Genomic DNA, 17,625 nt, shown 5'->3' with positions numbered 1-17,625 from the left:
AGAAAGCAAGATACATGTGTGTGAGGTGGCGTGAACATGCAGTGTACCATACCTGCATGTGTTCATGTGTCTCACACACACACGCACACACACACAGAATCACACAAAATACACAGACTTACATTCACACAGAAAATCTTGAATAGATTCCCTCATGAAACTCATGTGGAGAAAATGTGTGTGTGTGTGTGTGTGTGTGTGTGTGTGTGTGTGTGTGTGTGTGTGTGTGTGTGTGTGTGTGTGACGCGTTGTCTCGAACACACACACACACACACACACACACACACACACACACGAACACACACAAACACACACACACACACACAGACACACGCACACACACACACACACATATACACACACGTGAACTCACAAGCACACACACACACATGCACAAACACAAACACACCAATGCACAGAGCATCACAGCAGAAGCCGACGGAACAGTGAAGGATACGAAATCCCTGAGGTATTTCATTCCTGTTATTCAACGCGGCCCCTTTTAACTGTTTCAAATAGGCCGAGGAAACACTCCACCACTGTCAGAACAAAATGTAACTTTGGAATTTTTTTATTTATATTTTGTGTTCGTACGTTTGTTTGTTGTTTGATGTACTTGAGTGGAATGTTTAGATAGATAGATAGATAGATAGATAGATAGATAGATAGATAGATAGATAGAGACAAAAACCAATAGAAAAATAAACCGACAATTAAACAGTACACAGAATGGCAATAAACCTCAAATATGAACAGTAAACATGCTCCACTGTATCAACACATCTCTTTATGTGTTGGTTCTATCGGGACCACTACAGGAAACTCGACTTTTTAAATAGTGGACATGAATATGAATATTATTTATTTTCTTGCACCAAATCTATTCCCATCCTTTATTTAATTTTTATCTTTGAGATGATACGACACTTCCCCTGTTGAATAGTGGGGCTGGGTTTATTCTCACGTCTGCTGAATCAGGCCAGTCCTCACCAGGGAGTCTGTCAGCCCTTTTTTTTCTCCTTCTTCCTCCTGCTCCTCCTTCTCCTCATGCTTTACTTTATCCTTCTGGACCGCTGCCACTCCCTCCCCTCTTGGCAGGGATGCCAAAGCTCCCTGTCAGCCTTTCCAACTTATCAAGAACGATGAAGCCGTTCCCTCGTCACCTCGCTGCCCTTCTATATTGCTGCTTTGTGACAAATTGATAAACGTTTGGGTTGTGCTACAACCCTGGTTTTACGAATGAAGAACAAGAGATTTTACTATGCCTTAATCTGTCTCCAGACAGCTCCACTGGATAAAACTAAAAGCCCTTTTTTAACCAACCAACTCTCAAGTTTGCCCAACTTAGCACCCATCATAAGGCCCGCTCCCCAGTACATATACAGTAATGGGTCACCGCCTGTCACACTTCCTCTGACATATTATTCAGCTCATGAGAGAGCTGGTCAGTGAGGCCACCTTTCTTTTGTTGTTCATTCGTAGAGCCAGGGTTGTAGCACAACCCAAATGTATACCCACCACCCTTACTGACCGCAAGGTCAGAACCAATGTGTCCTATTCAAGCCCCCAAAGGTCCAGACATAGAACCCAGGGTCCAGGTTGTCCATTCCAAGAAACAGCTGACAGATGTGATCTCAAACCACAATCCCAGCATATAAGATCCCATTCATTCTGCATACAGCTGAGCTTGTATCACCAAACCGTAGCCACACTCAACCACATAGCGTAACACCTGGCAGCATTCAAAATAGCCTGCGCCAGTGCTGACGCCGTCATGTTGAGACTGTATCTGAACCTGGAGAACCTGCTGATCTGGTGAAAGTATGTGGGGTAGCCCAGGAAGCAGCACCACAACCCTCGTAACAACACTCATGAGGTAGCCACACCCCTAGTAGAATGTGCTTTAAGACCTTCTGGATGTTCCTACCCCACAGAGGAGTATTTGATTGCTTACACTATCCAGCGAGAGAGACAATCTTCAGACAGGGCTTTCCCAATTGTCTGAGATCCTGGAAAAAATGAAGAAAGATCAATCGTGGCCGATTTGAATCCCACTTTTATGTTCTTGGACTGAAAAGCCGGTTTCGACTTAACCCTCTGATTGTCCGTGGAGAACACTAAGCAGGACTGGCAGACTGACAGTGTGGCCAGATTTCCCACAGGTTTTGCTGAGACAAGTGCCAGAAGCAGTGCTTCAACAACAAAAATTGTACTCCCGCATCCTGGAGAGGTTCGAGAGGTTCTCTTTCAGAGTCAGTGACCGCACACGTAGGACTAACCGTCCAGTGCCTTCCATACATCTGGATGCCAGAATGTGACTGCCCTGCTTGCCATCCACTCTATTATCACATATACCTATATGACAATATATTGACCAGGTACATCTTGAGTGTGGAAGGAAAGAGTTCCCCCGCTACCTGAATCAGGAGGTCCGACAAAGAGGGAACACCCAAGGTGTACCCACGATGAGGGAGCCCAGGTCCGCGAATCTGGTCTGTGTCGTCCACCAAGGGACAACCAGAACCAGTTCCACCCTGTCCTCCCTCACCTTGTCCAGGACCTGCTGTAACAGGGGAGGGGAAGGGAATGCATACAAACAAGCCTGAGGTCAGTGGTGAGCCAGGGCATCATGGCCCAATGGGGGTCATTGTTCCGAATGGAGCACCATAGAGGACAATGCGCCGTGTCTGGTAAAACAAACAGATCTTTTGCCTGCCCTGAATGCCAGATGCTGGTAGGGAACAGAGGTGGGAATGGACCCACAGTAAAATCCTTGACGCCACCTGATGCATGGCTAGGGAGCTGACGATTGACATAAGCAATCGTTGCGGTGTTTTCGGAATGTATCAAGACATGGTGTCCCTTCCCCCGCAGTGTGAGGTGTAACAGGACCAACCGGACTGCCTCCAACTCCAACAAATTGATGTGCCGGGTTTCGTAGGCCCCCCAGCAACCGCTGACCATCTGGCCTTCGCAAACAGTGCCCCAGCCGTACAGGTTGGCATCATTTTTTATCATTGCATTGTCACCCAACCCAGTCGCACCCCTTTCACGAGGTTGCTGGGGGTCAGCCAAAACCCCAGGCCGTCTTGACACTCCCGCGTAATGGTCATTACCCAGTAGAGGTCCCTGGATGGACTCACTCGCTGTTTAATAAATCAGAGCTGCAGGGGTCTCATCCTGAACGGACCCAATGGGACTGCAACTGAGGCAGCTGCTATCAAGCCCAGCAGGACCATAATCTGACGTGCCCTGGCGACCTTGTGCAGGGACAGCGTGCAAGCTGCAGTGACCATAGCCTCATGGCCGTGCACGTTTCCACTGTGATTCCAGATCGAGACCCAAGTACACTCTGCACTGGACTGGAACCAGAGTGCTCTATTTTCCAATTCACCAGAAAACACAGGCTGCGAGATGGTCGAGCAGCGCCCCCGTGTGGAAGTGTGCCAATTCCCTCAACCCCACTATTATCAGGAGGTCATCCAGATATAGAACCTATATTCCCTGGTGCACAGAGGGGCAATAGCTGCCTCAGCACAAATAGTGAATATTTTGGGGGCCAGAGAGAGACCTAACAGTAGAACACAAATGTTGTACGCCCTGTTCTGAAAAGCAAACCTCAGATGCTTCCTGTGCCTTTCCACACTTGGTATGTTAAAGTAAGCATCTTCCAAAACCAGCAACGTTAACCACCATCTCCCTGTCAGATAGATTTAAACAGGTGACAGTGTGTAAACATTCAAAGCGGGAGCTTACTCAATGATTTGTTTAAAATTCTCAGAACCAGAATTTGTCTCAGAGGAGAGCTGTCTTTACTATCATTCTTTTTTGGAAGGAGGAAATATCTGCTGGAAAAAACGTAGTTTCTCTCCCTGTCCACTACTGAGCGAATGACGCCCTTCTCCAGCCAGGACAGAGTTTCCTGTTACAGGATGACTGACACTGAGTCCAAGACTTCTGTCTGTGTGACTCACACGCTGGTGGATGAAGGGCGATCTGCAGCGCATAGCCCTTTCGAATCGCTTCTACACGGATATAAGCTGCGCGTCTCCATACGCTCGTACAAGCAGAGAGGCGTGCTCTGGTTTTTAGTAGCGATGGCACGATCAATAAACATGCTGGGGAAACACACTGGAGGGAGGGAGGGGAAATAAAGACTGTGTGTGTATTTTGTGTACATTTGTCGTACAGCTTTTGCTCACATGGGAATTGGCGCAGCGGAAGTCTTTTTCATGCTAAAACTAGTGGTCGAGCCGACAGTCCAGCAGCACAAATCCTCTCTCCATGGTGGCTCAGGTCCTCCGCACCTTCCTGCCCCTCACTGCCAAAGCCTGCGGCTGATGAGGACAGCAGAGGGGATTCCAGCCCTTCATCCTGTCAGCAGGAGGGTAGTTGGGATCCGCTCTCGGCCCGCGATGTTCTTGGGGGCTGTGTGCATCCCGACTGCTCTTGCAATGAGCCAGGGTTCTGCCGGGGCTTATGGCACGGGAACCGGGTCCGTCGGGGCATGAAGTTACTCAAAGTTCCTTCTGCTGCCACTCAAACTTGTGGGTCATAGTGCCCACAGTGGGCCTAAATTGGCCAATAACCTTCATCGGGGGGTTTAGGAACGTGTTCTTGTCCTACTCAGACATGTGAGACAGGTTCAGCCATAGTTGGCGCTGCGTCACTCCTGATCCACCTGGCACGGATGCAGAGAGAAATCCAGAGAGGCGGGGAGCATGGCCTCAAAACAAGGCCCGAGTAGGGGTGAGCCGATTCCACCTCTTCGCCCTCCCTCAAGATGCTTGTACGACATTCCCCCAGTACGGGGACAACTAGGGAGGGAACCGAAGATGTGGGCTCGATGGCCGATGACTGTAAGGGCAGACTTGAGCATTGCACCCCGCACATGTCTTCAGGTCCGCAGCCGACTATTTTTTTTTCTCTATTATAGAGGGCTTGCTTCCAACAGCGGAGAGTTGAATAAGCAATGAGAAGGTATGACATGCTGTGACCCAGTATATATACAGGGGGCCTTATGATGGGTGCCCTAGTTGCCCAATCACAGCCTGTCAGGGCCGAGGTGAGACTTGGTTGGTTAGAAAAGGGCTTTCAGCTTTATTCAGTGGAGCAGTCTGGAGACATCTTAAGGCATAGTAAGAACTCAAGTTCGAAATGAAGTAAAACCAGATCCTGGAGTAAATTCCCCTCCTCCAGCATTGGCTTCAAAGGAATCCTTTGGGCTGTCATCTCTTTAGCTTCAGAACGGCGTCTCCATCTAGTAAAAATAATAATAAATAATAAAGTATTTTTGAAATTCTCTCTCTCTCTCTCTCTCTCTATCTCTCTCTCCATCGCCACTAGGGCAGGCCCTTTGCCGCATAGTGGAGCTACAGGAGGAGATCCGTGTAGCCCAGAAGCAGCATCAAGATCAGACCGTTTACATGCTGCAGCAGGAGATCCACGGCCTATGGCTCCAGAACCAGGAACTCCACCAGCAGCTGACGGCACTACAGGTGCAGGACAGGGAGCCGCACAGACTGAGCCAGGAGTGTCTGAGCCTCCGGCCCAAACAAAACCAGCGGGTGCTTGTGAATCGTCTTAACCAGGAGACAGTTGGAATGAGAAGCAGCCTTAGTGGGGCATTTATTTTCACATTTGTCTTTTCAGACAAATGTTCAAATAATAACTGTAGGCTGCAGACTGGAGTGGGAGCCCAGCCTCACTGTCAGGAGAGAGATGTAAACACAGCAGCTTTTAAACTTTCTCCTAATCACCTCAATCTCCTGCAGCTGCATCCCCTTCCAGTTTCCAGTGCTGCCTCTCCCCACCTGCAGATGGCACCAAAACCACTCCCCACCTCCACAGTAGCACAACTCAAAGTGCTTTTCATTAATGGAAGGCTATCAAATAGCAACAATAAAAGCAAAGCAAACAAGCAAAATGCATTAGCAAAGTAAAATAATAAAAATAACCTAAAAACAGGGTAAAAACAAGTTTATAAAAGAAAACCTAGAAAATGAGGAGGAGCTTGCGGAGCTAGTTCTGTCAAACAACTCGACAGCACCACGCACTTCCACGCCCTTGTGTGCCAGCCTATTTAAGCTGTGCTCCCTCCACCCCTCCTGCATCCATCTTTTGGGCTCTACTAGTATATCCAGTGGGGGGATTTGCCCTCATCACTCCCATGGTTTCCAGGGGGATATTACACTCCTTTTCAGATTTGGGTCACCAATGCAGATCCAATGACCTTTTTTGTCCAAAAGGTTTTGGACTTACATTTACCAAAACTATTTTTAAATCCTCCCCCATTTCACATTCATCCATCGCGGTACATTCAAAGGGATATTTGTGATTGTGACGGCAGAGCGGCCCATGCACTCAGAATTCGAAGGGGTGGGTTACGGTAGGTTAGAAGTGAGTCTAAAAGCATCATGCACTTGTGAAGGGATTGTGAATTAGGGTGTGTTCAGAAGAAAACTGATATTCATGGATGGAGGAGTGGCGCTACAGAGGGTCACTTTGAGGCCCAAGCTGAAGCGGAATATCTTTCATGTTTTCATCATAAAAATAATAACTAGAAGAGTAACTTGGATGGCAAAGCTGGATAGTTCCCCCCCCGGTTGTCAGAGGATGGCGAGGAAAAGAGCGCGCAAGAGAGAGAGAGAGAGAGAGAGAGAGAGAGAAAGAGAGATAGAGAGAGAGAGAGAGAGAGAGAGAATAAGACAAAGGAAACATGTAAGACTGACAACAAGAAAAAGGGGAGACGATGAGATTGAGAGAAGGTCAGACAGGTGGGAGTGGAGAGATATGAGACATGAGACGGGATGTGAGTGGGAGAGAAAGATGGAGAAAAAGATTGGCCCAAGTGAGGTATGGAGAGATTTAAATATTCACACAGATGAAAAGCATTGAACTTGGACCAAAATTGTACACACAGTGCCAGGCATGGTATGCAATTTGACTGATGCTGCTCAGGTGTCGGTCTTGCGGTTTTACAGCCTAACGGGTCTCGAGATTCACTCCCCACCGTCTTGGACTTGACTCTGGCTTATGTTGGTAAGTTTCAGTCTCGTCCCCCCAAATCCTTGGTTTTAACCTCGGACTTCCCCTTGGGTGCTCTTAACGTAAGCTCTGCAGACAGCAATGTTACACAATGGAATTAAATGCCCATTTACTCTAAAGATACAGGGGTGATTCCATGATGAGGGTGGCATTTAGCTCTTGTAACTCTTAAAGCTTTAACTTTATTCTTATAAATCATTTGAATCAACACTGAATCTAAGAAAACATGCATTTAACCATTCAGAAAAAAATCTGTTTATCCATCTCCAGCAATAATATCCCATTTCTTTAAAAGGTTTCTTTGCTGAAGGTGGCTTAAAATAGTTACAGGGTTTAAGTAACAGGGTTGTTTTTTTCTTTTGCATAGAATTAGCAAATATACAATATGTAGCTACTAGCCTTCATGCTAATAAGGACAATAAGGACTTTCTAATGATTTGCCGAAAATGTATTTTATGAAAATAAATAATTGACTTCCATGCTGTAATTTCTTAATGTAATGTCAGTGGACCACAAATGGAACCACAATCTTGGAATCACCCACAGATATGAAAATAGTTTTTTAAGGCCCAATTCTCTTCTTTTTTTTTATATCTAACCTGCAAAATCCCCTGCTCAAACTAACCTATGTTAAACAGAGTGTTAAATTCAGACTCCTTAATTTCATCTGTTGGTCCTGTAGTCACCTTCCCAGCGAGGGAGGTTTTGCATTTAATCAAAAAGTGTCACATTAACTCAGACAAATTCCAGCAATCTCGTTTTCTAATAAAGCTGTCATATTTGCATCCGGTGACTTACACTCACCATCGTTTTAAATGAATTGCCGTCGCGACCCTTTTGATTTATGAATGCATAATAACACAGGAGCCACATCTGCATGTGTGAGCACGAATGTGTGTGTGCACGTGTGTCTAACCCAGTGCAAAGCTTAAATCGAAAATGTTACCCCTGCTAAAATGAGAGAAAACATTTACTGTGATTACTGAATTTGTTTTGGAGGATCATATTGTTATGAAGCATCACAGGCAGCCTGTATAACGGCCACTCTTCACATTTATCATGTGGATGCATTCATATCAAACCGCCAAGTTACCGCCTAGTTTCATATTGTTCGTTTTTTCATGTCCGGTCCCTCGTGTAAATCAACCAAATGTCAACATCTACTTTCGTCAATTTGTGGTTTTCTTTTTGTTGAAATACAAATTGCTCAAGTTTTGTTACCGATTCTAGACATGTAATTTCCAAAGGATTGTGGGTAAGCGGAAATTGCAAATTGAAGCATTTATTTGTGATGATTGCTTTGATTAAACCGTTAATGTCCAACACTGTGCCACCAGGGGCCAAAATGATGCAGGTTTTATTCCAATCAGAGACTACATGAGCACATCCAGCAATTAGATTCCTCCCCTCGGGGTAAGGGCACTGGCATGAATCTATTTATCAGGTGCAATGTTAGTGGAGTGGTTCAGCAGGTTTTGTTTTTTGGAAGACTGGTGCGATGATTGGCGGCAGTGTAAAGAAAATTAGATTGCGATGTGCGGATTGATGTACATTTGTCATAGGCGCGTACAAAATGATAGGAAAGGCAGATGAATGAACAGATACTAGCGCAGTGCCCGTTCAACGGACGTAGGTGATTCAGACGCAGAGCCCTGAAGCCCCGCCCCACAGCACAGAGCGGAGCGTGTCGCTTCGACTTCGCTTGTTTATTCAAAGTTTATTAATATCACACGTGTCAGTGTCCAAATTGCACCAAATTCTACGCCGCGGGTCCTCGGGTCCCCAGCTATACACCCGCCAAGTGTGAAGTAGATCGGATGAATGGCTGTCGAGATAACCAAAGGAAGATAAAATAAACATAAATAAAATAAATAAACATGATGTTGAGCCATATTGAAGGCTGATCGGAGAAATAAAATGGCTGATCTAAGAATCTCTCTGAAAAAAGGCAACTTCTTGTAGAATTCTACCACTGAAAATGGATTTGTTCAGGACCATTTAATAGATTGGCTTGAGACATACAGTAGAGGAGACGTGTCCTTATTCACGCGAGAAGCATGTTCGTGTCAATCGTTCAAATAAACCCTTCAAATCCTAGTATTACCCTAGTACAGTGGTACCTTGACCTACGACCGCATCTACTTACGACTCATCCAAGATACGAGTAGCGATAGTTGCGAAAATTTGTATCGACTTTCGACCGACTGCTCCAAGATACGACCGTGGAAATCTGCAGTTGGCGCGTTGGCGGCCAGTCAGCAGTCAGTCAGCAGTCAGTCAGCAGTCAGTCAGCAGTCAGTCAGTCAGCAGTCAGTCAGCAGTCAGTCAGCAGTCAGTCAGCAGTCAGTCAGTCAGTCAGCAGTCAGCAGTCAGTCAGCAGTCAGTCAGTCAGCAGCCAGTCAGCAGCCAGTCAGCAGTCAGTCAGCAGTCAGTCAGCGGGCGACCTACATCGTGTGTGCACGTAGTTTGTGGCTTATCGATATTTTTTTTCATATTTACTGTGTTTGTGCTGTGTATTTTGTTTATTTTCACCCTTCATGATTTCATAATTCATATGGGAAAAATTGCTTCGACATACGACTGTTTTAACATACGACCGTTCTTATAGAACGAATGACAGTCGTAAGTCGAGGTGCCACTGTATCACTCGCCCCCCGTCAAATTATTATATAGGAGTGCCACCTAGTGAGCACAATCTGCGGCTGCACAATTGGTGAACATTGCAGGGGTATGAATCGCACGGCGTACAATAAACAAACGTAACCGAGAAGCTATTCATTTGTTGAGTAAAAGATAATAAGAAATAATAAGACATAACAAGATAATAATTCTCGCCCACCGATCGGTCTAGGTCGCGGGTGACGTCACGTAAAGGTTGAAAAGAAAGGCGCAACAGCCACTTTCACTTTCTTTTCGCCGAACTCGGTGGTGAGTGTCCGTGTCCAGATGTACGGTTTACAAAATGTACAACTAGTTATTTGATTCCATGGGGCCTGTTAGACGTTATGCTAGTGGGATGTGTGACGTTGTGAGTGTGTCATGGTGCATTTTCCGTAGAAAACCGCGCAAATGAGCGGACGGTACAGCCCGGTCCGTCCGGCCGGGACGGGGCAGCCGAGCCTACGCAGTCGTTTTTCGGCCTCTGATACCTTGTGTTTTATTCTATCGCCACGTGACTTTTATCATCCGTTATTTGTAATGTTCTCGTCTTTTATTCGACGTAAAGTATGTTATAACTCGTGAAAACACTCCGCAAACAATAAATGGTATTCACATAAATAAAAGAAGTGCGTTAAAGGCGATTTTGGTTATCGTCACATCGCAGTCTAGTTAAATGTTGCCTTGAAGGTCACAGTAAAATAATGCCGTTTTCGGAATGCCACGCCTCGCTGAATATGTTCTAGTGAATAAGTTCGAATATTTCTAGTGCTTTAAATACGTTACGGAAGCACCAATGCTTCACCCCAAATATCGTCCGATCATTGATATTGCGATGTTTGTCATAAAATATCGTGACATACAGTGCGATCTTCAGTTTCACAAAAATATCTGCCCTTCGGCCGTATTAAAGAGGGTGGGGTTACGAAAGCAAACTTCATCGATCCACTTATTTCCGTCTTTCCCCCCCCGCAGGCTAGATTTAACCATGATGCCGCTGCTTGAAGAAATAAGTCGAATCTATCCATCAGCGTCCGCTAAGCTTGAAGGTAAGGAGGCCGGGAAGAGGAGGAAACTCGTGGACCAATTCGAAAGACATTTTGTTTTCGGAGCATTCCGTAAAACACACTTCTACGAGCCTGTGTCGATTTCAATAAATCAGAGTAGCTTTCGTTGTGACGGTTGTTTTTACAGTGTCTTCTTGACTATTCACTTTCTGGCATTTTAACAAGGATCTTGTCTTATTTTTAGTGGAACCGCCTTATTCTGCACGTTTAAGAGGGGTTGCGGGCCTTCTCTCATTGTTATTATTTCCGCACTGTACCGTTTTGACAGAGGCAGGATTTCACACTGACAGTCAGATCCGCTCTTTGACCAGAGCAGATCTAAATGAACTGATTCCTGGTGTCAAAAACCTCAAACAGAGAAAGGCCATTGATGAGATAATACACAGGCAGGTTAGTTCACAGTGTGATGTCAGTGTATGACAGTGTATGTCTGATCTGTGATGGAGGCAAGTGATGAATATTTACTCTTTGCATACCGACAGTGGTATTTTTCTTTGTATTATTATTAATGTTTTTGCATAATCCTTGTGTATTCTAGAAGCCAATTGGTATTCTGCTGAGGGATCTGATGTATTTCCTCCCTGAGGAATCTGTAAGAGGTATAAAATCTTAAAATCTGTTCCGTCACTTTTGTCACTGCGTTTTCCTCTGTGTGGTCTTGGAACACTGTTTTACTATGGTACCATGGTACTATGGTACATTTGTATTGCTATTCAAATTCTTACAATTTGTCCCTGTGTTTCTAGCCGCGCTAACTAACAACGGGGTCTTAATTGATTACCTGCTCACTTTGAAGAACTTGATGACCCAAAATGAGAAAATCCTTGAATTCTTCTCCAGCCATATTTCCCTGCTGGAGGGCTACATTGAAGACAATAAGGTTCAGAAAGGTATTGTCATTAATTGCACTATTTGAATTAGATTTTAAAAAATTAATTTTTAAATACGTGCTGGGATCAGCTGCAACGGCCAATGGCCATAAATCAAGAGCAAATACCCCAGTATAGTTCTTGGAGTTCATTTTTAGTCGTTGTTATCGGATTGAATATTTTACAGGGTTTGGGCTGCAAATAGGAGATGGGACATTATTTGGAATGTAAAGGATGGTGGAGGTTTTAATTTGAATTGCTCTTCAACACAAAAAAACACCATATTGAAAGTCTAGTTCATGAGTTACACAGTCAGCAGGTTTCCGGGATAAGAACTATTTCTTGTTTGTATGTTCTTCTTTTTCATGTTCAGGTTTAATATCAAAGGGTACCTCGTGATATCAAACTCTTTCAACCCATACATTTTCAATATGATCTTGTTACATTTAAAACACTTATCAAATAATTGATATTCATAAATGTTATGGTCCATGGTTTTGTTCAGCTGCCCAATCACCTGGATGTGCAGCTGGTGGGCCCGACAACACCCGAAAGGATGGCAACACCGTTGAAACACAAGGTGAATATCATTTGTTACGATGGCTAAAAGACTATATGTGCCTATTTTACGTTCCATGGTTTTATTCGGCTGCCCAATCACTTGAAAGTGCTAGAACCACGGGACCAAGGGCGGGCGGAAGCAGCTGGTGGGCCCGTCAACACCAAAAATGATGGCAACACTGTTGAAACACAAGGTAAATACAGTATGTTTCTATTTGATCTCATAGTGCTCAAAGCGCACTACCTGTTTTTTAACTTGCATTGAAAATAATCTTTTCTTCAAAGGAAAATGTCATTGTACAACTTTAAAATACAGTACAGTATGGCTATATACATACATACAGACATGCATACATACATACATACATACATACATACATACATACATACACACGCACAACAGCATTTCAATAGGATCTTGATAAATTTGCGGCACATGGCTAAAAGACTATATGTGCCTATTTAATGTTCCATGGTTTTGTTCAGCTGCCCAATCACTTGAAAGTGCAGCTGGTGGGGCCGACAACACCCAAGATGATGGCAACACCGTTGAAACACAAGGTAAATACAGTATGTTTCTATTTGATCTCATAGTGCTCAAAGCGCACTACCTGTTTTTTAACTTGCATTGAAAATAATCTTTTCTTCAAAGGAAAATGTCATTGTACAACTTTAAAATACAGTACAGTATGGCTATATACATACATACAGACATGCATACATACATACATACATACATACATACATACATACATACACACGCACAACAGCATTTCAATAGGATCTTGATAAATTTGCGGCACATGGCTAAAAGACTATATGTGCCTATTTAATGTTCCATGGTTTTGTTCAGCTGCCCAATCACTTGAAAGTGCAGCTGGTGGGGCCGACAACACCCAAGATGATGGCAACACCGTTGAAACACAAGGTAAATACAGTATGTTTCTATTTGATCTCATAGTGCTCAAAGCGCACTACCTGTTATTTACTTGCATTGAAAAGAATGTTTTCTTCAAAGGAAAATGTCATTGTACAAGTTAAAAATACAGTACAGTATGGCTATATATATATATATATATATATATATATATATATATATATATATATATATATATACCGTAGGAGCCACGTGCCGGTGTGTGTGTGTGTGTGTGTGTGTATGTATGTGTATATATATATATATATATATATATATATACACACACACACACAGAGTAGGAGCCACTTGGAGAGGACAGCTGGAGCATGACAAAGCGCAGGCAGATCAGTGATTGGGGCGTGGCTGACCCATGCAAGAACCGTGACAGGTTGGACCAGACTGCATTTATGGAAAAGCAGTTGCAATGCTATATCTCTCCACAGGGGGGGAGTAGTGGTTCAATACATTGCTGTTTGTGTATATACACTGCGTTCCAAATTATTATGCAAATTGGATTTAAGTGTCATAAACATTTAATTTTTTGTTTTTCAATTGAACTCATGGATGGTATTGTGTCTCAGGGCTCTTTGGATCACTGAAATCAATCTCAGACCCCTGTGATAATTAGTTTGCCAGGTGAGCCCAATTCAAGGAAAACTACTTAAGAAGGACGTTCCACATTATTAAGCAGGCCACAGGTTTCAAGCAATATGGGAAAGAAAAAGGATCTCTGTGCTGCCGAAAAGCGTCAAATAGTGCAATGCCTTGGACAAGGTATGGAAACATTAGATATTTCACGAAAACTTAAGCGTGATCATCGTGCTGTGAAGAGATTTGTGGCTGATTCAGAGCACCGACAGGTTCGTACAGATAAAGGCATAATGACGAAGGCTTCTGCCAGACAAATTCATGGGATTAAGAGAGCAGCTGCTAAAATGCCTTTATGAAGCAGCAAACAGGTATTTGAAGCTTCTGGTGCCTCTGGAGTCCCGTGAACCTCAAGGTGTAGGATCCTCCAGAGACTTGCAGTTGTGCATAAACCTACTATTGGGCCACCCTTAACCAATGCTCACAAGCAGAAAGGGTTGCAGTGGGCCCAGAAATACATGAAGACTCATTTTCAAACAGTCTTGTTTACTGATGAGTGCCGTGCAACCCTGGATGGTTCAGATGGATGGAGTAGTGGATGGTTGGTGGATGGCCACCATGTCCCAACAAGGCTGCCATGTCAGCAAGGAGGTTGCAGAGTCATGGGGAGAGAGCTGGTAGGTGTGAAAATGACCTATAGAGTTTCTGACTGACCACTTTCTTCCGTGGTACAACAAGAAGAACCGTGCCTCCCGTAGTAAAATCATCTTCATGCCTGACAATGCACCATCTCATGCTGCAAAGAATACCTCTGTGTCATTGGCTGCTATGGGCATAAAAGGAGAGAAAGTCATGGTGTGGCCCCCATCCTCCCCTGACCTCAACCCTATTGAGAACCTTTGGTGCATCCTCAAGCAAAAGATCTATGAGGGTGGGAGGCAGTTTGCATCAAAACATCAGCTCTGGGAGCCATTTTGACTTCCTGCAAAGAGATTCAAGCAAAAATTCACAAGTTCAATGGATGCAAGAACTGTGAAGGTGTTATCAAAGAAGGGTCCTATGTTAACATGTAACTTGGCCTGTTAAGATGTTGTGGATTAAAATAGCTTTTGATTTCAGTAAATACGACCTCCTAATGATGCAAATTCAACAAATGACTATTTTCAGTTCTTTACAACCGATACAATGTTTTGAAACTCTGTTGTGCATAATAATTTGGAACAGTGCATTTAGAGTTTTTTATTTTTGAAAAAAAATTCGAATTATAGCCTAACGGCTGATGACTTGACAAATGACTATACTGTCATTTGCATCGACTATTTAGGAAAATCAGAGAAAAATATAATTTGGAAGTGTGTGTGTGTGTGTGTGTGTGTGTGTGTGTGTGTGTGTGTGTGTGTGTGTGTGAGATATATATATATATATATATATATATATATATATATATATATATATATATATATATATATATATATATATATATATATATATATATATGACACACAGGCACACACACACACTAGCATTTCAATAGAATCTTGATAAATTTGCGGGCCGACAACACCCAAAAGGATGGCAACACCGTTGAAACACTAGGTGAATATAGTTTGTTACTATGGCTAAAAGACTATATGTGCCTATTTTATGTTCCATGGTTTTGTTCAGCTGCCCAATCACTTGAAAGTGCAGCTGGTGGGGCCGACAACACCCAAAATGATGGCAACACTGTTGAAACACAAGGTAAATACAGTATGTTTCTATTTGATCTCATAGTGCTCAAAGCGCACTACCTGTTTTTTAACTTGCATTGAAAAGAATGTTTTTGTACAAGTTAAAAATACAGTACGGCTATATATATATATATATATATATATATATATATATATATATATTGATCCAAACTGATAAAAAAAAAATGATATTCACTTTTTCTTTTTTTTTTTTTGGATTATTTTGATAAATTGTACATTTCTTCATTTGTTTTGTGCTTTGGTTTGAGATGTGTTGATCTCATTGATCCAGCCTGAAGTGTGATTACTAATTTTGCTGCTTTTGTTTTTAGGAGATGAGAGCTTTGTCATTTACGAAGCAGAGAACTTTGGTACATTTCAAATTTCAATATATATATAAATACGATGTGGTGTGATTTAAAAATTCCATTACAAATGACCAGATGAGGAATTAGGGTGATGTGATAGTGTTTTAGAAGTCCTTTTAAATATTCTCAATGGCTTAATCCCCCAGCGTCCTTGAAAGTCGGCAGTGACTCGGAACAGAGCAGAGCAAAGTTCTCCTCTGCTTCCTCACAGAAGAAAAGTAAGATGGTGGGACATGGTGTGGGGACTGAGCTAGCTCCTGATCTAAACAAATCCCAGTCTAATTCTGATTCTAATGATATGAAAAGACTCCAGATTGGAAAACAGTTTGAATGACCATCATACCAAGCCCACTCCTCTTCTGAATATACATATATATGTTGTTTTTTTTGCATGCCGACAGTAAGCTTCCAGACTGTATTGAGCAGTAAAACCTTTGACTCTGATACCGTCCTGCTTGACCGCGTGAGGAAACTGGGCGTGATCAAGCTTGTGGAGACGTCCGGCGACGACGTCCAGCTCATGTTTGTATTCTGCCCCATCAGCTCACGGGTTATGTCGGATGTGGACGCCGCGCTGAATAAGATTCCAGGTGATGTTAGATTTCTTCTTTACGTCAGTCGTCATTTAATTTTTTCATTCTCTTATTAATTAATAAAAAATTTAAAAAAAAGTATATACTTATTTATTAATTATAATTAGCATGAATACATTTTTTTTCCCCCTTGCTCAGTTCCCTCTTCTATCTTCTCTCTTTCAGCCTCGTCCAGTTCTAAACCCATCATTTTGATTTTGATGCACCACACACAGAACCCCAGCCACCGGGTCTACTGCAAATTATTGCGTGAAACAAGGCCCTGGAACATTGTGTTGCAAACCAATGTTCTCTTCCATGAAACCTTGATTAATGGATTACAAAAATGTTCAATGAACGACGATGCAGTCACTGAAATTAACAATGCCTTAGTCCAGATTGGCATGGGCAGTGATCGTTAGCTGTTTAACGGAACGTAGTTGATCTGTGGTCCGCATAGTTCGGCTCGCATGTGAACTGCAAAAGTTAACCATCATGGTGAAATACAATTTTGCTGCCGCTGTTACTATTTAGTTATTCCATAAATCTTGATGCAGAGTGGCGTGAAGGCAGATGCCTGCTGTCTGTTTCTTTGAAGTGCAGTGATTGCTGTGTTGTTGCTACTTTACAGCGTATCGTGAAGCAAATGTCGCCGCTATGCATCTGCTCGTCTGCCATATTAGAGCTGTCAAGATCCGCTAGTAAACATCAGATGAACAATAACGCACACTTATCTACAAAATTGTTTGTAACGGGCTTAATTCTAAAACGATTTTCATGAAATTCATTTTGTTATATATATATATATACACAGTATATTGCAATATTACAATATTTTCTTATTTACTCGGACACAAGTGACTGGCTGATCGATAAAGGAGCTGGGTTCTCTATAAAGTAAACCAATTTATGGTCCCAGAACAACCTGGACTGAACATACCTTGGCAAAAAGAACAAGTGCATACACACAATATGTAAATGTATGTACACAATCTTGACAATTTGTCCTTCTCTTTAAAAAGTACATGAATAAAAAACAAGAGTTCTAATTTCAAATTGGTTTATGCCTCGTATCTTTTTTCTTTTTTTTTACATGGAAATGTATTGCAGTAAAAGTATACTTTTTTGGGGCTAAATGTAGCTACAATAAGTAAAAGAAAATTTCGACAGAAATATAATAACTCAAGTAAAGAACAGATCTATATTCTCAAAAAATACTTACGTACAGTTACAAAGTATTTGTACT

At 42.9% G+C, this 17,625-nt stretch overlaps 1 protein-coding gene across 14 annotated transcripts; it reads left to right on the top strand.

The window, feature by feature from the left end:
• Positions 1-9,748: 9,748 nt before the first annotated feature.
• LOC307245355 (uncharacterized protein) lies at positions 9,749-17,423 on the top strand. Of its 14 annotated transcripts, none has more exons than XM_080020892.1 (15): positions 9,749-9,775; positions 9,899-9,975; positions 10,681-10,754; positions 11,041-11,162; positions 11,311-11,371; positions 11,519-11,662; positions 12,147-12,221; positions 12,310-12,396; positions 12,689-12,763; positions 13,056-13,130; positions 15,375-15,449; positions 15,772-15,810; positions 15,954-16,025; positions 16,209-16,397; positions 16,566-17,423. In XM_080020892.1, exons 3-15 carry the CDS (start codon positions 10,694-10,696, stop codon positions 16,799-16,801), a joined length of 1,311 nt encoding a protein of 436 aa, XP_079877018.1. In that variant the 5' UTR covers positions 9,749-9,775; positions 9,899-9,975; positions 10,681-10,693; the 3' UTR covers positions 16,802-17,423. The 14 variants fall into 14 exon arrangements, with proteins under 14 accessions (XP_079877018.1, XP_079877019.1, XP_079877020.1 ...); XM_080020893.1 differs by having other exon boundaries at positions 9,750-9,760; XM_080020894.1 differs by having other exon boundaries at positions 9,775-9,806; positions 12,316-12,396.
• The last annotated feature ends 202 nt before the right edge of the window (positions 17,424-17,625 follow it).

Source organism: Zeus faber (genome assembly GCF_960531495.2).
Source record: "Zeus faber genome assembly, chromosome: 2".
NCBI lineage: Eukaryota > Metazoa > Chordata > Actinopteri > Zeiformes > Zeidae > Zeus > Zeus faber.
The sequence above is the reverse complement of the archived record's forward strand: the minus strand, read 5'-3'. Positions and strand labels throughout refer to the sequence as shown.